This window comes from Rhea pennata, chromosome 1 (genome assembly GCF_028389875.1).
Source record: "Rhea pennata isolate bPtePen1 chromosome 1, bPtePen1.pri, whole genome shotgun sequence".
NCBI lineage: Eukaryota > Metazoa > Chordata > Aves > Rheiformes > Rheidae > Rhea > Rhea pennata.
In genome coordinates, this window is record NC_084663.1 from 201368770 (window position 1) to 201392803 (window position 24034).

The following is a 24034-nucleotide window of genomic DNA, read 5'->3' on the forward strand; positions in this document are numbered from 1 at the left end:
TTTAAGATTTTCACTAAATGATCTTTCCAATGTATAAACAGCTCCTCCAGGCAGTGCTAGAATGCAGGACTCTTTACTCAAAGACTGTACTCAAAAGTCACATGGAAAATAACAAGCTGTCCCTACCAACCCCCCCCCCCCCCCCCCGCTTTGCGTTACTCAATATCCTCCTGGTAATATCTAAAATTTGGCAGAAGACCCTACAAAAAAAGCTGTCTACCAGCAGAATCTTTCTGTGCAATCTGTGACACATGATTTGTTAGTGTTCCTGTGTCAGCCGGTGGATGCTTCTAATAAATCCAGTTCTGTTCTTTGTCTGCATGTGCTTAACTGTGTCCATTATACCTTCAGAAAATAAAAGAAAAAAATGATAAAAGAAATAAGTGAGCTACTAAAAAAAATGGAGTCATTGTAGCAGAAACTATATAAACTAGCTTATAGAATCAAATGAGGGATAAATATTTACAATGAAAATGCTAGTTTAGAAATAGAACTAGAGAAATTAAACAGCATTTCATAAATCCCAGGGTCATGTGAGCTGTAGCAAACCAAAAATACAATGCAAAGTCTTTGGAGAGGTATTCAATGTATGCACTTCTTTTTATGCCTGAAAATCATGATGGATCAAGGATAATCAACAATAGCATTTCTTGGACAATGACTCATGGGATTGAATTTCTTTGCATCTAGAAGATCTGTATACTTTGAAGAATTATCTTACCAGCCATTTCAAATACTAGCACTATATTGTTTCTTCTATTTTTGAAATGTCCTGTATTCTCTTTATTGAATCACTCCTAAAAAGCATTGTCACTCTGCACTTTGGAAGGCACAAAGAGATTCACTTTTTCCATGAGTGCATATGTGCTGTGCTGAACATTGATGTAAGTTGGAGGAGATGGGATGCTACATCGCAATGAGGGTAGAATCATATACTAAGTATATTATTGTTCTGTGATTTGGGGGAAAATAAGTGAATTATTTCCCAGGCCAATTAAGAAAGTTTTCACCCTGCATTGAGCCTCTTCAGAGCAAAACTTACTCAGATATCAGAAATAAATGATAATGATTCATATTTGCCTTTCTTGTTCTAACAGTAACATTTTCAGTATTCCTTTAAGACAATGAATCACAAAAAAAAATAAACCGGGAGAGACCTCTAAAGGTTTTCCACTGAGGCTGGTTATGTAAGGCAAGAACAGCAAAACCAAAAGCATTCCAAAAGATATCTTGACACCTTCCAAAGTTAGAAAATAATCAGCCAGCTCAAGCTGTCTACTCTGGGGCTATCCTGTAGTTAAAAGTGTTTTCATGAATTCAGGGGTTTACATTGTAGTGATTTGTATGTGTTCTGGGTATTTAACTCTTACATTGTCAACATAGATCTGTCTGATCCAGCCAATGGAGTCTAGAGAGTGATTCATTTCATCTTAAAGCAGATACTGTATGTCAGGTGAATTGCTCTCTAGAATCCATTGTCCAAAATGGGAGCTTAGACACCTAAGTCACACATAGCCACCTACAAACACGTGTACAAACACTTAAAGTTGGATCCCTTAGAGCATTTTTCATTTGCCCATACCTATCTGAGACATCCACATAGGGCTGGTTGTGATGACACAGGACCCATGGAGACTTATGTCCTTCCAGGGTAGCTAGAGATGAGGTGGGATTCCATAGGGCATCTCAAATAGCACAGATATTCAGACATCTGAAGCCCAAACCTACTATTGAAACTTAATCACTTTTGTTTAAGACCGTATTAGAGTCTTGGAGGAGTTAGTGCTTCCATCTTAGGAACAACATTTCATTTATTTAACAACGTTTGTCGTGCCTCCCCTCAGTCTTCCCTAGATGAGACACTGATCACAGAGTCACAGAACAATTCCTTCAGTTTGTCTTTTCTAGACTTACAACCATTCCTGCTTCATGGACTCTTTCTAGCTGATCATGTCAAACACAGCATTGTAGCTGAGGTCTTCTAAGAGTATAAGCATTATTTCATATGTCTTACATATGGGAAGCCAGTTTATGCATCTCAGTTTCATGACTGATTTTTTTTTTTAGTAACAGTAGAAAGTTATTGAACCGTTTTAGTGCTCAGTTTTGCTAACATCACAAGATGGTTTTAGACAGAACTGCTAACTAATAGGCAACTGCCCCCTGGAGTTATGATACTGATTATTCTTAGCTAAGATCAGATCTTTGCATTGACTTTACTGAATTATAGATTATTTCCTTCTCCAATTTTTCAAGATCACGTGCCATAAATATTCTGAATTCACCTCCTCTTATCTGAAAATTTTCATTATTTGCCAAACACATTACAAAAATGTCCCAAACAGAAGTCTCAGGCAGAATAAGGACACCAACATTAATCAAGTACATTGCGTCACTCCCTTGTGATGAAACTGTTATGCATCATTTCTAATGATCAGAGGATATTATACAATATGAGTCAGACTGTCACTGATTTGCATGTTACCTATATAAACAGAGTTGAGAAATGTGTTCAGCAGATAAAGATTTAGCAGTGTAACTGAAGTAGAAGACCTACGATTAGAATGAAGTCCCTTTTGCTTCTCCTGTTGCCGTATGTGGCAATCTCCACTGCTTTTCCTGTGGCTCCAGAAGATGAAGGAAAAACCATAGCACTTGTGGAGGTAAATATTTTTCAATTAAGTTTTAAATGAAACAGGAGATAGTCTGAGAGATAACTATAACTGCACTTCTTTTCAGAGAATATGACTTCATATTAAAGATGTATCATTTTGCAGAGGTTTCAAGAGAAAACTTTTCTTGTTAATCTGGCTTTGTGACAATTATTCACGTAAAACTCATTGAAAATGGCATAAATTCTCTTCCAATATTGTAATTAATGATTATTTCTGTCAGATTTTATATAGTAAAACAATAACAATAATGCAGAAGTATGAGTTCTATTAATAAGGCTCCTCTAGCTGTGCAGAAATAATAGTCAAAATCAGCAACAAATTTACTTTTATGAATGTGCTTTGATACTTGTGACATGACTAGTGTCAGTAATATAGAGGAAGAAACTCATTTGATGGAATTAGACATACATTTCAGTATTTTGCTAAATCAGACCTTTCCTGGAACACTGAAATAAAAAGGAAATCGAGGAGAAATACTACATTTGTATAGATGGAACATTTTATCTATTAGCATCAAAATTACTGAAAATTAATAGGAAGACTTGGATTAATAAAATCGTATTTAGCTGCTAAAATGTATTTGCCAAATGTTGAACCTCTACAGCATCCACTGGCTTCCATGGGAGTCCTGGCTCTCTGGCATTAACTGCCAGTCTTTATTCTCTTTGCAAGTTTTGCCAGTGAAATAACAGGGCACCAAAAATAAACGTGGAATTAATTACTAATAGTATATATTAGATTTCAAGAATATTTTCTCCATGTAATCCATCAGTAAAACAAGAAATCCAGATACATATAATGAAAACTGTAAGTCATATCCGACTCTTTGTATAAATTTCTGGAGAAAATAGACAGTTCTAGCTCCTGGCAAACACAAGACATGTCAATATAGGAACAATATAAGACTATTCAGAAAAAATTAAGTGTGACTGAACACAATTCTGATGCACCACAATGTTCTTTTTTTAAATTCTGTTTCAGACTTATCTACAGAATTTCTACAATCTTCAAAAAGATGACCAGCCTCACATAAGGATAAAGAGTATAAACCCTCTTTCTGAAAAGCTCAAGGAAATGCAGGAATTCTTTGGACTAAAAGTGACTGGAAAACCTGATCTTGACACTTTGAATATGATGAAAAAACCCAGATGTGGTGTCCCTGATATTGGAAAATATATGTTTACACAAGGGAATCCAAAGTGGAAGACAAATAATCTCACATACAGGTAACATTCCCAATTTGATGCAAAAAGATATAAACCTAATTTTCCAATTTAATGAGCCTAAAGTAAGACATTTTATGTCATATTTGGACATCTAGAGTGATTATCTGATTTCTGAAAAGAGACAGACATTCTAGAAGGCAAGATCTAAAACAAGGCCATTGATTTTCATTCATGAAAGATATATTTAATGTTTCTGACCTTTGTACAGATTTCAACTAAATCACTGAATTCTTAACACTATGTAAGAACTTAACATATTGATTTTGCTTTGAAGGATTGTGAATTATACCCCACTTATGAGGAGAGCTGATATAGATGAAGCAATTCAAAAAGCTCTCAGTGTCTGGAGCAACGTGACACCACTCACTTTCCGAAAGATTGAGGACAAAGAAGCAGATATAATGATCTCTTTTGTTGTTAGAGGTAATACTGTTATCTTTATCTACAATAAATAGCCACTTGCAACAAGAGAAATAGTTTAGGATTCTAATTTATTTTTCTCCTTTTCATTTTAGACCACAAAGACAACTCTCCTTTTGATGGCCCCAATGGGCAGCTGGCTCACGCTTTTCAGCCTGGTGAAGCCATTGGTGGAGATGTGCACCTTGATAATGAGGAATACTGGACAAAAGATGGAAAAGGTAGAGATTTTGTAGCTATATCTATTTAAACAGTTTTACCTCATACAGTCTTTGCTCATGTGATACTTAGTTCCTAAGACTGATTTCAGGCAAAAAAATGGTAAAAGTGGCAGATATTGTTTTTAATTGCTTTATTCCCTTTTCTCTAGAGATTTCTTTGTAGGAGTCTATTCTGATAAAAAAAAAAAAAAAAGATATTTAGGTCATAGTGGTTTATAACAGCAAAGAAATCAGTACTTAAAAATGTCTTTTCCTCCAATCAAAGTCTAAACTTGAATACAGGAAGATCTGATTGTAAAGTTCTCGGGTCAAAATCTCTAACTTTCTTAACCTAGCACATCAAAGATTGGTACTAACTAGGATGCTTGTACATCACCAAAGCTGTCTTCTCAGTGCTTTTCATGATGATCTGTTCTATTGTATCACTGCACTGCCACACACATCATTAGAACAATACTTGATCCTAAGCAGCCTAAGTAGTAGTAGGAGAAATGGGCTTTGTGTTTAAGACACAGGGACACTAGTCAAAGGGCGAGGAGACCATAATTAATGCCTGACATGCCCTGAGTACTTGTATAACTCTTCTCTTACAATATCTTTTTCAGTTGTAATGTTGGGAGTATTACATACTGTCTGTTTTCAAGCCGTAGACTGTTTTGGGAAGATGCATAAAAGTGTTTCCTGTTTAGTCAACTGTGTTGAAGACTGAAACAGATTTTACCCATTTCATATGATTTTTATCCCACAGGATACAACTTGTTCATAGTTATTGCCCATGAGCTTGGCCATTCGCTGGGTCTGTCTCATTCCACTGATCCTGGAGCACTGATGTATCCAACTTACGCCTACACTGATCCTAAAGAATTCCATCTTCCTCAGGATGACATTGATGGCATTCAAGCCATCTATGGTAAGAAAAATAAACATCTCATTATTTTTGGTTAATATTTCTATTTGAGGGTCTGATGATCAATAATTAAGGCATGTTTAAAATATGCTTCTTTCACCAAAATGAAAAGTGTAAATGTTGTTGAATCATTGTTCAATAACAGAAAAAAAAAGGAAAAGTCCACAAGGCTAACTTCAGCTGAAATCCTGTTCTGCAAAAATCTCATTCTGGAGGAGATGAATAGCTTTACACAACTGATTTTAGTAATGTTAAAAGCTTGACTTTAAATGACAAACTCCTATTTTAAAACAGTGTTGCCTGTAGTTCCTTATAAGGAAGGTTCTTGGTATCTTTACACAGCTTCTGAACGCTGGCTTTAGTCTATATTTCTCTATACTGAAAGGTAAAATGTTCTTCACTGATCTTCCTATAGGACAGTCTAATGCTCCTGTACAGCCAACAGGACCTACGACTCCACAAGTCTGTGACCCTAATTTGACGTTTGATGCTATTACTACACTGCGTGGAGAAATGTTCTTCTTCAAGGGCAGGTAACAATAATGAGAATAGATATTATCTCCTCAAAGCATTCAGTTGTTTAAAAAAATCTATAATACCTGAGGGAAAAGGGTCCCTTTGGAACACAGTACAAAGTAAAGCACTAGAAAACCACCATGTATTTACACAAGGAATAGTTCTTAGACAAAAATGTTCCTTGGCTTTCTCCAATCTTTTATTCCCAAGAGCCCTAATTGACAATATTGGTGAAGGAGATTAGGAATTGTGGGTTATTTTCTGACTATTCTGCTGTTTTAGCTATTACCACAACAGATTTATCACCAATTATTCCTTAACAATGTGTTCATGTGACCCATAATATCATTTTTCTGCTAGATCCCAATGAAAGAACAGGAAGAGAACTGAAAATAACAGTAATGTAGAAAAATTTCTATCAAGTGGCAGCTGAAAACAACTCTCAGCTTTACTGCTGTACAGAGGAATAGAAGGGCTCATATTAATTTTGCCTGGGTTTTGGTATCTAATTGAGCCATTAAAGTTAAAAGTGCAGCTGCCCTTGACTTCCTTTACATTCATCAGAAATGGATATTCATATCCAGATGGTATTTATGAATTTAGACAGAGTAAATCACCATGTAAATATACCCGTCTCCCTCCTGTCATACTCCAGAAGCTATAATTATTGTTTTACATTTATGATAGTGGTGAAACTATTTCAACATATAAATTTTCTTTGAACAGATATATGCTGCGCAAACATCCTCAGAGGACAGAGACAGAGCTCAATTTTATCTCACTGTTTTGGCCAAAGTTGCCATCAGGAATTCAAGCTGCTTATGAAAACGTTGAAAGGGATGAAGTTCTACTTTTTAAAGGTAATGGAATCTGAAAATGTCTACTTTTTTCTAATTTTTCCCTGCAAACGGTGCAATTACAGATGTCAAAGTGGTTCTTTTGAGAAGATCAGTGTAAAAGAGGAGTTCTCTGACCAGGCTCTTTTAAAGACATGCAAATAATTAAACCAGAGCATCACAGAATCATAGTACTGGAAGGAATCTCCAGAAGTCATATGCATGAAAACTTGTTTCTCTGTCTTAGTTAAGGAAAAGCAAGGCATGAGAATAGTTTCTCGTCTTCATATCTTCTAGTTCTTTCTGAATAACAGCATTTGACAGTAGAAGGATTTTTGCTGAATCTTAACATTGAAGTCAAGTGGCAAATATAGTTGGCCGGACAGTATTATTACTGTTGTTACTATTAACATGGAAAGCATTGATAACACTGATAGCACACCTAAACATATATTGCAATATGGAATAATAAAAAAATAAGACTCTTACTAAAAATTATATGCAGTTTAGATTTAAAAATGAATGAGAGAAATAATTCATAGACTTAGGCAAAACAAAATGTATTTTGTGGAAAAAGATTTCAAAAAGTAATTTTAAAAATTACTTTTCAAAAGCCCAAGACAGACTACTGGAAATCTTTGGAAAACTCACATTATTAGTAATATTTTATCACATTTTTGAAATGTAGACTACATATGAGGAATAAGACTGCTTTCTACAACAAATGAGTAAAGAACATAGGGTTGACAGCACTTAATGAAAAAGTGTGCTGTGAGGGGAAAGTTGTTCGTTCATTCAAAAAATGATCAGTCCTTTGTTTTAAAGGTCTCAAGTATATTTTTCCTACTTTAAATAGCTTCACTACATGTATATTACAGTCTATGAGATATTAGAGTATTCAAAGAGGATCAACACATCTATAATTATCAAGGAATTTTGGTCAGATATATGCACTCCTTAATTGTTTAATTTCATGCACATCTATCCAGCTTTCAAAGTATTATGACTACGACTACATAACGTATTACAGGACTTTAATGAAATCCCAGCATCTCATTCACAAACATCAGTGCATTAACACTTGAACTATCCCCAAATTGTTACCCAGATACAATGTATTTTTTTGAATAAAATCTGAGGAAATTACTATCCATACTACCTTATGATTCTAATAGTTTATTCATAAAAGCAAAGTGCACTTCCACTGACTTCTAAGGAGAAGAACCATTCGCTAACGTAATAAACTGAAAGGAATGATACTTACATCTAAAAAGCTCTGGCTCTGGTTGCAACTCATATAAAATACAGTTAAATGTTATTTGTTAATAGCAAAAACAATTAAATGAAATGTGGTTGTATTTTTCAGAGGATAAATATTGGGTTCTCAGAGGTTATGACATTGCACCTGGCTATCCTAAATCAATTTATCGTTTGGGATTCCCAAAGACTATTAAAAGAGTTAATGCAGCTTACAATGATGAAACCACAGGAAAAACATACTTCTTTATAGCTGACAGATACTGGAGGTAAGATTTAATGTTCAGCTACCGTGAAGTGTATTTTCCCCCTGAGGACTGATGTATTACTATAAAATGAAAATGCAATAATTTTTAAATCAGATAGACCCCAGAACTTTAAAAAGGAGTCTGTGGAAGTTTAAACATTATTTTGTTAGGAAGTGTTTGTTAGGAAATACCACTTTTTCTATGGGACTTTTTTACATTCATTAGATTAATGTACTGGGAATGTAATTACTTGCTAGTGGTGAACCATCTGTCTAGTAAAAGAATTGTTTTCTACTAAACTACTCACTCGTTCTCCACAACAGTGCAGCTTTTCTGGGTAATGTTATGAGAGTGTATATTTTTCACTCACATCTCAAGCAGAATAAACTGCTAATAAAAAGCATTATAATTGAATTTCCCTATGAACCATCAAGTTATATATAATCTGTGATTGTACAGCTGGTAGTATTTATAATTTATGAAAAGTTCATGATAAATTTCAGACAGTAATTTTGTTTAATAAGTACATGGTTGACACTAATACAAATATGTTAGTGCTACAGTCTTTTTATTCCCACGCTTTGCTCTTTGCTTTTATACTGAACTGAATATTCCATAGCCAGTAAGAGAAAATCATTTTGCATGCATTTAATGGCTAAGGCTGTAGATAGGCCAGAAATGTATGAATATATTTCTGATCTAAGCTCCCAAGACCTTTGAGAGCTTTGCTGCAAACTCCACTGAAGGTAGGATTTTCAAACCTCAAGACACTCATAACAGGCAAACATTAATACATAACAGGAAGACTCAAAAAGCTGATTTAGTTTACCTTTATTAGACTTTTAGTAAGAGCAGAGTTTCATGTGTCTAAATTTGCTTTGGACTTTACCTGATTCCTTATACATTTTAATGATGTTTCTTATGTTAAGATATGATGAAAACAAAAGATCCATGGATCATGGTTACCCCAGGAAAATAGTCTCAGACTTTGGAAAAATTGGCAGAGTTGATGCTGCTTTCCAGAAAAATGGTAAGTAAAATACATCTTTAATCTGGTTTTACTTGAATATTTAGGCATCTGTAGATAAGAGCATTTATTTTCAAAAAAAAAAAAAAAAAAAAAAAGGCTTCTATTAATCTTGATGCAAATCTGTTGAGATGGAAATGAAAAACAGTAAATATGCATGGACTGTTTAGGTTAATTGTTTTTCAAAGTACTGAAAAGAAGCCATTAATAAAATATAATTGGTTTCAATTTTATTTGTAGGCTATGTCTACTTCTTCCATGGAACAACTCAGTTCCAGTTTGATCCTCGTGTCAAAAGGATTGTCAGACAAATGAAGAGCAACAGCTGGTTTGATTGCTAATTGCAATGGCTTTTCATATGCACATTATACATTTTTATGTGATGGATTTTTTTCTGCATTTCACAACCATCATGTCACAGTGGTTTTCTGACACAATGATTTATGTCCAGTGACTTGTGGAATTATGATCTTAATATTTTTAATATAAAATTTTAATACAAGTACAGTTGCATAATTTATTATATTTTCATTTGCTAGATTAAAGACTTTTAATAAACTATATTTGTCATATTATTTTGTCTATGCTTTCTGATTTGCACTAATATTCAATAGCCAAGTCTAGCTTCCAAACATTAAAAAATGTATTCTGGCGTGAAATATCAGATCCTTTTCTCAAGTCACGGAAAGGAGGAGCCAGCCGGCTCTGAGCTCTGTTACCCACATAAGCCCTGTTGAAAACCCTACGTGTAGTTAGGACAGTTGGGGCTTATTACCATCAGCCCACAAATCACATTTCATCTTTCTGCCCTCCTTTGGCCCTCTTCTTCTTTTAGCCTTTCCTCTAGGACATAGATCGTAGCAAACATGGATGCTTTTCTCCTGTTTGGGGATTTAAACTGGATTTAAGACTGAAAAAAATGTAAGATTGGAAAGGACTTCTGAGATCACTGAAACCAGTCCCCTGCTATCACAGGTAGCCACATTATATAATGGATGGGTGCACTTCCCTGCTCAAAGCTCTTTCAGGTCCTGACTACTCTAGTAGTTTCTAAGTTCCTTCTGATTCCAGGCGGATAAAGGAGAGAGAAGTTTACTGAAAAAATTCTAGTCCAAGAATATTTCCCATTCAAAAACTCATGAAAAAGGCAGCTTTATATCCAGACTACTTTATTTTTTTTTCAAATATCCTCAATTAAAATGATGTTTGAACAGTTATTCACTTTCACTTTTTTTTTTTTTTTTTTCTGTAGCACTGCTGGTAACGTGAGAAGTCATATAACAATCACATAATGTATCTTGTCAGATAGATCATCTCTAGAATGTGACATACCTCAGAGAAAGGTATCAGGATCCTATAATAGCAGTAATTGAATTTTGAGAAAAGAATGTGTAACAGTATAGAAGCATCATTTGAATTGTTTTCGTTACTTTGCTGTCTATATTAGGATCCTATCAAATTTCATGTCATGTAAATAAAGAACAGACTTAGTAATTCTTACATTTATTAATTTCAGGGGAAAAAATTAGTCAAAACGCAGTTTAATTCAAAAATACGAAATTGCATTATTGAAAATAAAGGTGACTATATGATATTCTTTATAAATCCTGAAAAAGTAAAACATTAAATTGTAGTAAATCTAAGCCTTTATTGAAGAAATTAATTTATGTGTGTGCCCTTCACAGGAGGTGATTTAGGTACCAATTCCTTAATATGAAGTCTTAGTAACAGTGCTAATTAATTGTATTTTCTTGTGTAAGCCAGTGATACTAAACTACCAAAGACAATTAAAACAAAAATTATTTTAAAAGTATATAAATCTAAATTGGTTATGTTGTTATAGCGGAGATGGTATACAGACACAGCAACACAGTATTTATAGGGAAAGATAATATGTCTTATCAGACCTATCATAAATTAAAAAATAAGCAAACCCTGGGGCACACATCTTCTTCAGATGAGGAACAGAAACAGCAGACCCCAAAGCAACTCGAGAGCAGCTCCTCAGAGCTAAAGTGGAACTACTAACCTCTCTCTAGAAGGAAAGAAGTAGCTGATACTTTTGGAGTGGAGGGAATATTGAATAGGACACAGTAAAAAGGAGGCTATAATTTGCAGTAAAGAGAGAGAAAAAGGGTAATTTATGACGTGTGGAATAGGAAGAGATTAAAGAGAGGAGGAAGTTTAGAGTGAAACATTTGTAGTCTGTGACTTTTGGTATCCTGTAAAGTATCCCGGATTTCCCTCAAGCATCAAGACCAAGGGCTCAAAATAAAATGATTTACTTCTGAGAAACACTTCTCTGTACTTATCTGAGTGCTTTTGTCTGCTATCTTTATGAGTTCAGTGATTACTCAACTTCACCCACACATTTACAACAAGGGCACGTCTGGTGCCTGGACCACTATATCACATTCCTGGAAGCACAAGCTCTAGTTCCAAGATTTTTGATCTTGCAGAGTCATCTAATATGGTTACAGTTATCAGCCTTAGTCCATGCAATCACCTGCAATTGTTTACACTCTTTTAGTAAGTTTATGGTCCTATTTGCTAATTACTGTACCATAGTTAGAGTAGCACATCCTGGTGTATTGTAATAGTTTGCATGCGCAGTCCAAGCCCACATCACTGTTAATTGAAACAGATTCACCCAGAGTGGGATCCAAATGCCTAAATATATTCATCCAGGGTATTTGAGATGCTTTAGGGTATCCAAGATACCCCTGCAGGTATGAAACAGGACTTCTGGCAGATCAGTACTCCCCTGAGCTCTAGAGCCCACAGTGCCTCTAGATACCTATGTTTAGGTGACTGAATCCTGCCTTCACAGCCTGTAGTCTTTGCCAAAGGTTTGAAAGGGATCAGATAAACTGTCTGAGCCATTTGCTATTGTCTCATGTTTTCTCATTCAAACTGAGTGATTATTTGGCTTTGTTGAATCTGTGGTGGGATTAAACTTTAAGTATCAGTTCAATTCAGCTGCCTGATCAGGTATCTAGTGCCATTAAGATACCTTAGGGTTTTCTACTTGGCCTCCAGCTGCAAGTCTAAGAGGCACAGGTCCCCTCTGCATCCTGCGTCACATTCACCAGTCTTCTGTCAGCGTCTCAGGTTCACTAGATTATCTCAAAAACAAGGCATCAGTACTTAGGCAGCTAAATTTCAGCCTAAGTGTTTTCATGTGAGTTCAGGCATAGGCTGTTGCCATAGTCAGTGGAGCTGGTCAAGACACTTGGACTCCTGAGAGCTATGCAGCTCATCTTAAATGAAATCCTGGATGTCATCTCCAAGCATATGGAGGAAAAGAAGGTGATCAGGAGTACTCAGCATGGATTCACCAAAGGGGAATCCTGCTTAACCAACCTGACAGCCTTCTATGATGGCATGACTGGCTGAAGATGAGTGGAGAGCAGTGGACTTTGCATACCTTGACTTCAGCAAGGCTTTTGACACTGTCTCCTGTAACATCCTCCTAGAGAAGCTCAGGAAGTGTGGGTTAGATGAGTGGACAGTGAGGTGGCTTGAGAACTGGTTGAAAGGCAGAGCTCAGAGGGTTGTGATCAGTGGATGACAAGTTGCCCATGAGCCAGCAATGTGCCCTTGTGGCCAAGAAGGCCAATAGTCTCCTGGGATGCATTGGGAAGATTGTTGCCAGCAGGTGGAGGGAGGTGATCCTGCCCCTCTACTCAGCCCTGGGGAGGCCTCATCTCGAGTCCTGTGTCCAGTTCTGGGCTCCCCACTACAAGAGAGACACAGAGCTACTGGAGAGCGTCCAGTGTAGGGCTACAAAGATGATCAGAGGGCTGGAGCATCTGCTCTACAAGGAACGGCTGCGAGAGCTGGGCCTCTTCAGCCTGGGGAAGAGAAGATTGAAGGGGGATCTTATCAATGTGTACAAGTACCTGAACGGAGGGTGTCAAGGGGATGGGGACAAACTCTTTTCAGTTGTCTCATGTGACAGGACAAGAGGCAATGGGCAGAAAGTGAAGCACAGGAAGTTCTGTCTGAGTGTGAAGGGGAATTTCTTCCCTGTGAGAGTGACGGAGCACTGGAACAGGCTGCCCAGAGAGGTTGTGGAGTCTCCTCTGGAGGTGTTCAAGGCCCGCTTGGATGCAACCCTCTCTAACATGCTCTAGCTGACCCTGCTTGAGCAGGGAGGTTGAACTAGATGATCTCCAGAGGTCCCTTCCAACCTTACTGATTCTGATTCTGTAAATTTAACTCCTACACGTGGTCAGATTAAGCATGATCCTGATACCATTTGATATGCATTGACTAGATTTGTGTTGGCTATTATGCAAGCCTAAAAAGTTATCTCACATGTAGACACCCACACTATGTACCACTGAATCCTTCCTGATATCATCATCATGATACAGCAGTGTTGTTGATTTCTGTGCCTCTCTGTGTAGTGTCGCCTGGTACTTCCAATGTGATGAGGACAGGCAGTGACCTTTCCAAGTTAAGACATGGGTCATATTACCACAGTCTGGATAAAAACAATGGCAGGACCACAAGAAGAAGTCATGAGGCAGATGAGAATCCATCAACTCTAAACAATGCAAAGAATTAAGGAACCATAATCAACAGCTGCTTTACAGCTTCTTCTTTTCTCAGGCTTTTCTTTGTGAGAAACTGCACTTAGGCATCTCTCCCAGGAGCAGCTGGAACTGGCTGCTGTGCTGTGCAGACGGTCAAGGGCAGAAACTTAAAGTCAGAACACAGGCTTTGAACCATGTAGCCTCTCCCACGTAGCAACAAAGTGTTTTCGGAACAAATATGAAGGTCATTTTCTCTACATTCAATGAAGAAAGACAGAGATCCTCTTCTAGGATAACTGGTTGAATCACTCTCCAGAGATACCTGTTTCTGTTATCCATAGAAGAATTCTTAACCAATAAGTATTTAAAGTTAGATGCAACTAATCTTAACCTAACTGCTCTCATTGGCGCTGTCTTTCCAGTACTATACAGCAGGCAGTTCTGGGCAATGGATGACCAGCCTCAGTGGAAAAAAGATAACTACCTCTCCTGGTTCATTTCAAATCTGCTCATAGTGTTCCCTTGATTTTTACAAAATTAAATTCAAATAAGAAATAAATATCTTTTCCCCAATTTTTTTTCCAGTGCCATCAGAAATTATACTTGGAATAAAAGCCACTGAGCAGGGGGTTGTGTTTGTGACCTATGTCATGTATATGGTCAGACAATAGCACTGCAATAATTCCTTCTAACTTAAAATCTCTGAGACCAACAAATTTTTCAGTTTAATAATGGTAGGTAGAGCTCAAAAAAACATCTATTTATGCATAAATGCACGTCATTTCCAGGATCAATGCGGTCACGCTCGCCGTGTGAGAAAAATCATTGTCGCAGTTTGTACATCAGTAAGAGAACTGAATGGGATCCAAGTCTCATGATCTCTCACGTTACCACAATGCAATTAATAATAATGACAAAGTAAGGAGGGTTTTTTGTTACTGTAGCTGATAAACACTATGAAGTTTAATAAACAAGGCTATGTTGTGAAATTTGGGCAATGAAATTCGTCATTAATACCCCCACCCAGAGAAAAGTTGGCTGCAATTGACAACGAAAAATAACATGGAAACAAGGATTTCCTGAAAAAGCCACAGCCACATGAGATTGTTTGTTATAGTATTTTTTCAAATGATGAGCACATCCCGTCAGAGCTCTTTTGAGGTGCCAAACACCTTCATTTCCCATTGCTACCAATGGAGGAGGAAGGTGCTCAACCAGCACCTTCCAGAAGCAGGATGAAATCCTCCAATTTGTCACAGCTTGTGTGATTCTTGAAACTTCCTCTCTTCCGAATTACTTAAGAGAGGAAATAATCATATCCCCTGTGGTTAATGTGGTTAAACTGAAGAAAGATTTGTTGATGAAATGGCAGACGTTAAATAGATGGATAAATAGATAGCAGACAGACAGATAGATAAATAAAGGTAGGCAGAGATACAAGATTACTCACACACTTTAGGCTGGGCACAACTTAACCTTGCTAAAACTTCAGTGAAGCAGCACCTTCATACTTCTTTTAATAGGCATGAAATAAAATCTTTTTTTACTTATGCAGAACCTGTATTTCACCGTTATAATTAAAGGAAACACACAGCCTTTTCAAAGAGTTACAGCAGGGATGTGAGGTTGATTAAAGCTTCTCATTCATTCTTCAAAATATCCACTCTGATTTTATGGATCAATTCAAAAAGAAAGCTTTCTGCTTGCATATGGCAATAATTTCTCCTAAAAAATTTTAATTTTTTTGGATGGGATTCATATCTGATGCATGACTCCCATTTACCAGACTGAGAGTACTAACAACCACATCTTTAAGGGTCTGTACATTTGGAGGCTCAGTTTCACACAGCTGGGTTGGGACAACCTAAAAGGTTCTGCTTTGTCCACCATTTCATGTGGTGTGAAATTGCTTGGGTTCCTAAAATTCAGTGTGAAGTATCTAAAATTGGCTGCCACTTTTGAAATGGTAGCCAAGCAGCTTAGGAGTATTCAAATACTGACTTCAGATGTTTTTAAATCAGATGGATTTAGTTAAGTTTTATTTTGTCAGTCAGTATAGTGTTATAGGATGTCTGGAGGTAATCAGAGCATGATAAACTGTGACTCAGTCCACAGCTGACTTTACGAAACACTCTAAAATCATACAAATTGGGATGTGTGAGACCATGCATAGGGAGCAGAAAGCAGGACTGTTCTTGTACTAGGGCAGAAAAAGAGTGTAGAGTGTGAGAATGCAGAATCTCTCACTTCTGCTTTCAATCTGTGTAGCTGGTTCTATCGCTCTTCCTGTGCACCCAGAGAAAGAAAACGAAGAAGATCTAAAGCTCCTACAGGTAACTATATCGTCCACTCCTGAGATCTCTTTCTTTTTAGATACAAACTATGTGTTCTAACCTACACAGCAGTTTGCTGTCTGAGATTATGCTGTTACACACACCTCTGATGCCCAAACTTTATTAAAGCATGTTAAATCTGTACATACTGGAAATGTCAAGAATCAGGGACAAAGTTGTCTGTTTCTGTTTAGCTAAGATCCTCAGGAAAACATCCGTTTTGGCTCTGAGTAGTCACAGGCATATGATTGTGCCAGCACAGCACATGAATATTATCAGTCCTAAGGTATTTATGTAATAAACAGATCAAAAAGTGAAACGTATTTGTTTAAACTTTTCATTAGGACTACTTACATAAATTTTATGAAGTTGAGCCAGATCCAAAGCAACTTGGATGGAAGAGAAATGCTGAATCGACAGCTGAAAAACTCCGGAAAATGCAAGACTTTTTTGGTTTGAAAGTGACTGGAAAACCAGACACTGAGACATTGGAAATGATGAAAAAACCCAGGTGCGGAGTTCCTGATGTGGGTCTCTATGGTGTTACTTTGCCAGGATGGAAAAAAAACAAGCTTACATACAGGTAGTATTTCCATACTTGCTTTTCTGTGATTAAATTGTGGTTTTGTGGATATATACATTTATTGTATTTAAATAACTTCTATAGCAATTATTTCCAGTCAGGATAACAAAAATGTTTTTCTCTCCCCTACTGTTAGTCATGCATATTCCCTAGAGAAATTTTTGAGAGTCAAGCTGAGTATTTTACCTTTCTTAAGTCAACTGCAATATTTTGTCTCTCATGTATCACTCCTAATAAATATTCTGTAGGCAAAAGAGAAACATCAATTGCACCTTGCATGAACCCTCTTATCATCAAAATGTAACTGACAGCTTAGTAGTCACAGAAATCTGAGGAGAGGATTTTCATCACATCCAAGAGAGCACCTGTTAGCTAAGAGCTATTTAGAGAAAATTTGATAACACGTCCACAATTATTATTATAAAAAAACCCATGTGGAACAGTTAAGTTATCACATTCCTCAAGCTCACACTGTCCAAGATGATTTGGGGGAATTATTGGATTGCAGGTTAAATTTCTTCTTAAATATCTCAGTTCATCATCTTGGCAATATGCAAGAAATTCTTCATGCCAGCACTAAGTATTATTATTACTTGAACCTTTATTACTGTAGAATTGTGAACTACACACCAGATATGAGAAAAGAGGATGTGGATAAAGCAATCCAGAAGGCATTTAAAGTATGGAGCACTGTCACTCCACTGATTTTCACTCGCATTCATGAGGGGATAGCAGATATAATGATTGCTTTTGGCACCAAAGGTAACATATTGACTGCATATTGATGGTAAGATTAATTTAAATATTTTCCAATAATCAAGACACAAATTCAGAGTTATTTCAACATTGTATTTAGCTCATGGACATTGTCCTCGCTATTTTGATGGCCCCCTTGGTGTGCTTGCTCATGCCTTTCCACCTGGCAATGGTTTTGGTGGTGATGTGCACTTTGATGAGGATGAAGACTGGACAGCAGGCTCAGCTGGTACGTAACAGAAGGTTTCTAAAGTATTATGCAGACGCACAAATTCCTTTCTAATTTTAGTTAGGTGAAAGAACACACTGAGATGAAGCACATTAAAACCAAGCATAGCTTGAGGATTTTAGAGGGCATCCTCAAACAAGGACATTTACAGAGATGATGATATAAAAACTGACCTGATCCACTCTGGAAGATATTTACCACTCATAAATATATTAGTGGGAAAACCCTTTTCAGATAGGAGCATTACAGACAGGGGCAACTCTTATCTTGGGGACAGTGGGGCCCATCCACACCAGAAATTCACAATCTTTGGTGAAATCTTTCTGACTCTTGTTTTCCTCATTTGCTAAGAGTGCATGGTGCATGTGCTAGCACGAAGCATGACACTGCCACATATAGCAAAGGAAGTATACTGTGCCTGTGTAGTAGCCTTCAGCAGAGATCCTCATCAGATTAAAAAAAAACCCCAAAAAACAACAAAAAAAATAAGAGTCTCCAGCAATTACAGAGTGGCCTCACTAATAATGTCAAAATAGGTCCAGCTATAGGTTGCTATAGCTTTACTGTACATTCAGGCTGGAACTAACTTATACATGAAAGTGTTTTCAAAGCAATGTGAGCTTCCTGCGAGCAGCTGGGAGTCTCAGTGTGCTGTTTGGGCTACCCACGGGCTGAGATGCAGCATGGAGAGCTGACTACAAATGCATACCTTCAGGCCAGAAGACCAATGCCAAGTGCTCAACCATCAGGCTGGGACCTATGCAGTCTCCTCAGCCCCCTAGCCATACAGTATATATACTTCCTTTAACAGATCTGTCAGTACACAAGAAAATTACCCTGTTGTACTTTAGACCCTTTTCTCATCCATGGTTTTTGGGAGGGGTAACAACAGAGAGGAACTGCAGTAGGAGAGTCTTGGTTACAAAGCATGAGAGGCAAGGAGTTAAATAACAGGAAGGTGTTGTAAGAGTACTGTATGAGGAAAAGAGATGTGGGTTTAGTGTGCCAGAAGAAAACTGAGAGATCAGAGGTGAACTTATCATGCTGATAAAAATATAATGTTTCCCCCACACTGGGGTTGAATGGGTCAACCCCCAATTTTAGTGTTGCTCTTCAGCGCCATGACTCCGACAGTGAGGTATTACAGAACTCTTTGGAGAGCTCAGAGGACTCGTGAGAGGGAAGGAATGGAAATACATGTGGAAAACTTGATGCTTTGTTTTGTTTTTGAGAAATGGAGTTCTTGGCTTCAGTCAGCCCTTCTTGGGAAATCTGCTGTGCAACACAACTGTGATCTTGACAGTCTTTTGATATTTCTAGCTCTTGATTTTGCTGTAGGGCAGATGATCATTCTTCCCCAATTCAGGAAAGTGTGCTACCTTGATGGATGCAAGCAGTTAAATGTGCATTGAAGGAAATCCCATTTTTACCTATTTGCAGAGTTACCATAGGTCCTGGAGAAAAGCATGCACAGGCACAACATTTTAAGAGATACTTTATTTGACAAGGCTTTAAAGAAACTGTAAGTTTAAAAGTCCTATTGATAAAAAGGGAAACTATCTTGCTGATATTATTTTTTCTCTGTTTATTTGTTGTCTCACCTTTCTTTCTCAGGTTTGTAGGAAGGATTGTGACACACAGAATGACAGCTTGGTACCTCAGGTATCACAGAGTGTGTCCTCTTCTCTTATTAGTCTGTTCTGACTCATCTAATCTGCTCTAGCTCAGCCAGGAAACATTGCCAGGACATTCCTCAGAGCTGCACCCACCCTCACCCCCAGCCATCTACTCACACCACACACATACTTTCAGTTGCTAACAGAGATAACAGCAAGAAAGACAGCCAAAAGAAACTCCCTTCCTCTGGGTGTCCTATATAAAATACATGCATATGTATATCCTAATTAATTTCAGTATATTGTATGAAATCCACCACTGAGCAATGGTCCTCGTGCGTTCACAGTACACAAGCCATTTTCAGACCAAAATTAGACTGATTTTTTCCTCTATATACATTTTTTTTTAAAGGATTCAACTTGTTCCTTGTTGCTGCTCATGAGGTTGGCCATGCACTGGGTCTCTCCCATTCTAATGACCAGAGGGCCTTGATGTTCCCCAACTATGCCTATGTCAACCCCAGTGAATTTCCCCTCTCTCCAGATGACATAAGTGGCATTCAGTCCATTTATGGTGAGTAGAATGTCCATTTAAAAAAGGATAGAATAAGAGAGAAACAACTTCTTTCATAGTTAGATCATTAAAATCATTACATTCTCATAATATATGTAAATATATATATAAATACATATTTTTAAAAGTGATATATATATATATGTGTGAAAAACATAATGTTTACATAAATTTTATATAATTTTTTTTAATATCTTCCTTAGGATCTCCACCAAATGCCCCAGATAAGAAGCCAGCCACCCCTACATCACCTAAAACATGTGGCTCCCAAATGTCTTTCGATGCTGTGACTACACTCCGACGAGAAGTCATGTTTCTGAAAGGCAGGTAAATATAATCCCTCTTGATATTGACATTTGTCTCTGTGAGATTTATCTGTTCGATTTCTACAAAAATCGAACACTACAGTGTTTAGTATGATTAGTGGGATTTATAGTGAGACCAGTGAAATAGATTTTAGAAACAATTGTCCATGGAAACAAAACTGTTAGCAAACAGGAGTTTTATCAATGTTTTTACATGCCAAATATGCTTCTTTTCTTTTTCCAGAAACTATCTCAATCCCAGCATAGCTTTATTCTTGGACATATAGGTGGTCACACAGAGTATGTGAGGCATACATTGTGCGTAGTGACATAGTTCAATACTGCAACCATTTCCTAAGAAATCTATACAATGCATTTGGTCCAATCTCTCCTCCACTCACATATGCAAGTTGGAAGTCAGCTGGGTATACAGGGAATAGCTTATGCCAAGCCCATTTGGAACCCTATAAATCTTTTATTCTTATATTACAATATGATACAGGAACCATCTGAATTTTTCTGTTTTTCTGCTGCTTCTAGCTGATAACATTAATCAGTCAATAGCAATGAAAATGGCATTTCCAGAAAAGAAAGCCAGTACAGCTCTTTGCAAGACAGAACATGATTTTTGTTCCCACTGAGGCTAGTGTTTCACCTTCTGATACGTTGATCTAGGTAGTCCCACTGACATGAGCAAACCTGTAAGTCACAATGTTGTTCACATACTTGTGCGTATATAGAAGTATCTGTAGTTTATTTACTACAAAAATTGTTTCATATTTAAATCAGACACTTATGGCGTGTGTATCCTGATAACTCAGAAGTTGAACTTGAATTAATTTCTGCCTTCTGGCCATTTCTTCCATCTGGTATTCAAGCAGCATATGAGAATACTAAAGATCAGATCTTATTTTTCAAAGGTGATGTATAAGATTTTTTTTAAATTCTTATTTTTTAATTTGAGGGGAAATGGGAGGGAAGAAGGGTAGCTTCTGAAACTATGCATAAAATTAACTTTACAAAGAATAAAAAAAGGGATATTTCACTTAATTTCTACAGCCTACACTGAGAAAGTGTATCTTTTTCTTTCAGCTTGTCAAAATTACTAGTGGAACTTCACAAATCTTTTCTTTTTCTTTTTTTTCTTTTTTTTTTTCCTTTTTTTTTTTTTTTTTTTTTTTTTTTTTTTTTTTTTGAATAGGCAATAATTTCTGGGTTATCAGTGGATATCAGGTATTGCCCGGTTACCCAAAGAATATCAACACATTGGGCTTCCCTAAAAGTGTTAAGAAAATTGACGCAGCTGTTTGTAATAAAAACACTGGGAAAACAGATTTTTTCATAGGTGACAAGTACTGGAGGTAAGGACAAATGATGAGCATTATCTTATGATTGACTCCAATACAACCTGTATGCAATTAAAATCATCCATGTGATAAAGGAAAAATTAGGATTTTAGGTAATGATCTGTAACTAGGCAAATATATTAATCCTACTTTTCAAAGAAAATAGGATTAATTGTTTACCTGGCTCTTGCACTAGGAGGAGAATACAGCTGTGACTTTTGAGAGTTTAATAGTGTGTTAAAACAGGCATTCAAGATACACTTATTTTGATGCATTATACCTGGCAGCTGAAAAAGTTCCAGTATATATACAATTTTTATAAATAAAACAGATGAAAGCATCTACAGAAAATAATGAACTGAGAGTTAACCTTCTTTGGCAGGAGGCTGCTTTGGATGGCCTGGTATAGGTTTTCTCGAGTTTCTGAAAAGTCCTAGATCACTTAATCTCTCTCAGAAACAAACGAGTTTATTTCCCTTTCTTTGGCTGGTTAGTACTGGATTTGCAATATGCTGCTTCTAAATTCTGTTTACTCTCTGGAATAAGTAACTGTTGGTACCCAAATACCAGGCAAACAGAAACAAAAACATCAGCTTTGGCAAGCTGATAGATTGCTCCTGTGTGCAAGGACAATTGCTGCAAAGACCTTTTGCAGGCAATCAGGAGCACATTGTGGGTTAAACACAGATTATGGTGATTAATTGTGGGTTCCTTAATGAGGCATACATTGCCAGCTGGATTTTCAGCCATATGTGGTTTCCTGTCCTTTGTTTTTGATAGTTTTGGAAGGAGTATTTACAATACCTTGCCCTGCTATTTTACTGCCTTGGTCACAAGACAAAGGCATGCAAGAAAACTACAGCATGCATTTCTTTATGTAATAACAGTAATTTTCTCAATCTCAAGATCCTGTGAAAAGTATTGCTTGTATCCAAGAAGTAAAACAAAGGTTTGTTTGTTTCCTTTTTTTTTCTTGGGAGGGTTCCTCAAATCTTCAAGAATGTTTTAGGTCCCTCTTTCAGCCCACAAATTCAGCCCCATCCTGTAACAAATTTCCTGGCTCTGTGAGGAACTTGATTTAACTAGAAATATGTCGGTTTCCTTTCTTCCTTCTAAATCTGTCAGCCAGGAAATGACAATGTGTAACACTAGATCAGAGTCTAAGAAGTATTTTAGATTCATGCAATAAATTCACCCGCTCGTTACAGAGGAAATCTATCCGACCAGTTTCCACTGGCAACCTAACATTCATAGTACTGAAGTTACAGGAGGTAAATCTCAACCCTGCTATTAAAAATGTGCATCTTACTTCAGTTGGCCTCATTTCAGACACTACTTTGGAGCTATGCCAGCCTCTGTCAGCAAAGAACTAACCTCCTTGCTGCAAGCACGAAGGCCAGAGTCCAGCAAACATTTATGTGTGCAGCTAACGTTACTCACTGCAGTCCCAGTGCAGCCAGTCAAACTACAGATGGTGGATACAATTCAGCATCTGCTTAATTCGAATTGATGCCTAAACGCTGTCAAATTAAATGTCTCCTTTCATATGATTTAGGTATGATGAAAACAGCCAATCCATAGAGAAGGGTTATCCTAGACGGACAGTAGATGACTTTCCAGGAATTAGCCAGAAGGTCGATGCTGTTTTCCAACACAAAGGTAAATTAAATGTATTTTTAAGTAAAATCAGTTTATTTGTAAACAGCATATGCTTTAGAGTTGTTATTAATGTCATTATTGTTGTACTCTGCAAAAAACGGAACAAAATAGATGCTATGAATAGAAGGTGATGTTCCTAGCTTTGTTTGTTAGAACGAAGCTTGTTTGCACAAGATAAAATTTCACTTTTTTTATTTCTAGGGTTCTTCTACTTCTTCCATGGATCAAAGCAGCAGGAGTTTGACCCTAATGCTAAAAAAGTTATCCGTGAGATAAAGAGTAACAGTTGGTTTAAATGTTAGCATCATTAAACTTTCTGCAGCTAAGAATAAAAATCACTCTAGATTTCTCAAAGGTTGTTCATACATTTGCTGCTATATGGGAGAGGCAACAGGATTGGTTTTCATGTATGTCTATGATTTTAGTAAATTATCATGTCAGCTCTATTTTACCTTCAAAGTCCAGAACAAATCTGCAAAGTGATTAAGTGCAGAATGTCCAACATAATTTTTTTTTTATACTCTGATGGGGCTTTCAAATATTTGGCAATAAACAATTTTAAGTTTGGTGTTAACTATTTTTTGCTTCATCTGTTGAAGATGTTTCATATTTCTGAAAATGTGTGAAAAACATCACATTAATATGCTGACTATTCCAACATGTGATGCTCCTTTTCTTTCATAGCATCTTCAAAAATCAGGCTTTTCATTGGTCATTTATTTTTCCATGTCTTCTCTCCTGTCATCTTCTCCTGTTCGT

At 36.8% G+C, this 24034-nt stretch overlaps 2 protein-coding genes across 2 annotated transcripts; both read left to right on the top strand.

Annotated features, from left to right (window-relative positions):
• The first annotated feature begins 3734 nt into the window (after positions 1 to 3734).
• Positions 3735 to 9751, top strand: LOC134141410 (interstitial collagenase-like). Its single transcript, XM_062577648.1, has 9 exons — positions 3735 to 3901; positions 4176 to 4324; positions 4417 to 4542; positions 5291 to 5452; positions 5865 to 5982; positions 6692 to 6825; positions 8168 to 8327; positions 9236 to 9336; positions 9574 to 9751. The coding sequence occupies exons 1-9, from the start codon at positions 3750 to 3752 to the stop codon at positions 9672 to 9674; spliced, it is 1203 nt and encodes a 400-aa protein (XP_062433632.1). The 5' UTR covers positions 3735 to 3749; the 3' UTR covers positions 9675 to 9751.
• A 6345-nt stretch (positions 9752 to 16096) lies between these two features.
• On the top strand, positions 16097 to 23654 carry LOC134141419 (matrix metalloproteinase-27-like). The gene is made up of 10 exons (XM_062577658.1): positions 16097 to 16207; positions 16552 to 16790; positions 17404 to 17552; positions 17647 to 17775; positions 19804 to 19965; positions 20169 to 20292; positions 21060 to 21190; positions 21472 to 21631; positions 23172 to 23275; positions 23477 to 23654. Exons 1-10 carry the CDS (start codon positions 16106 to 16108, stop codon positions 23575 to 23577), a joined length of 1401 nt encoding a protein of 466 aa, XP_062433642.1. The 5' UTR covers positions 16097 to 16105; the 3' UTR covers positions 23578 to 23654.
• Positions 23655 to 24034: the final 380 nt, after the last annotated feature.

Coding starts and splice junctions, on each gene's coding strand:
- LOC134141410 (XM_062577648.1), top strand. CDS start 3,750: ATGCAGGAATTCTTTGGACTAAAAGTGACTGGAAAACCTGATCTTGAC. Junction 6,826..8,167: donor TGAAGTTCTACTTTTTAAAG/GTAATGGAATCT, acceptor TGTATTTTTCAG/AGGATAAATATTGGGTTCTC. Junction 8,328..9,235: donor ATAGCTGACAGATACTGGAG/GTAAGATTTAAT, acceptor TCTTATGTTAAG/ATATGATGAAAACAAAAGAT.
- LOC134141419 (XM_062577658.1), top strand. CDS start 16,106: ATGCAGAATCTCTCACTTCTGCTTTCAATCTGTGTAGCTGGTTCTATC. Junction 21,191..21,471: donor TCAGATCTTATTTTTCAAAG/GTGATGTATAAG, acceptor TTTTTTGAATAG/GCAATAATTTCTGGGTTATC. Junction 21,632..23,171: donor ATAGGTGACAAGTACTGGAG/GTAAGGACAAAT, acceptor CATATGATTTAG/GTATGATGAAAACAGCCAAT.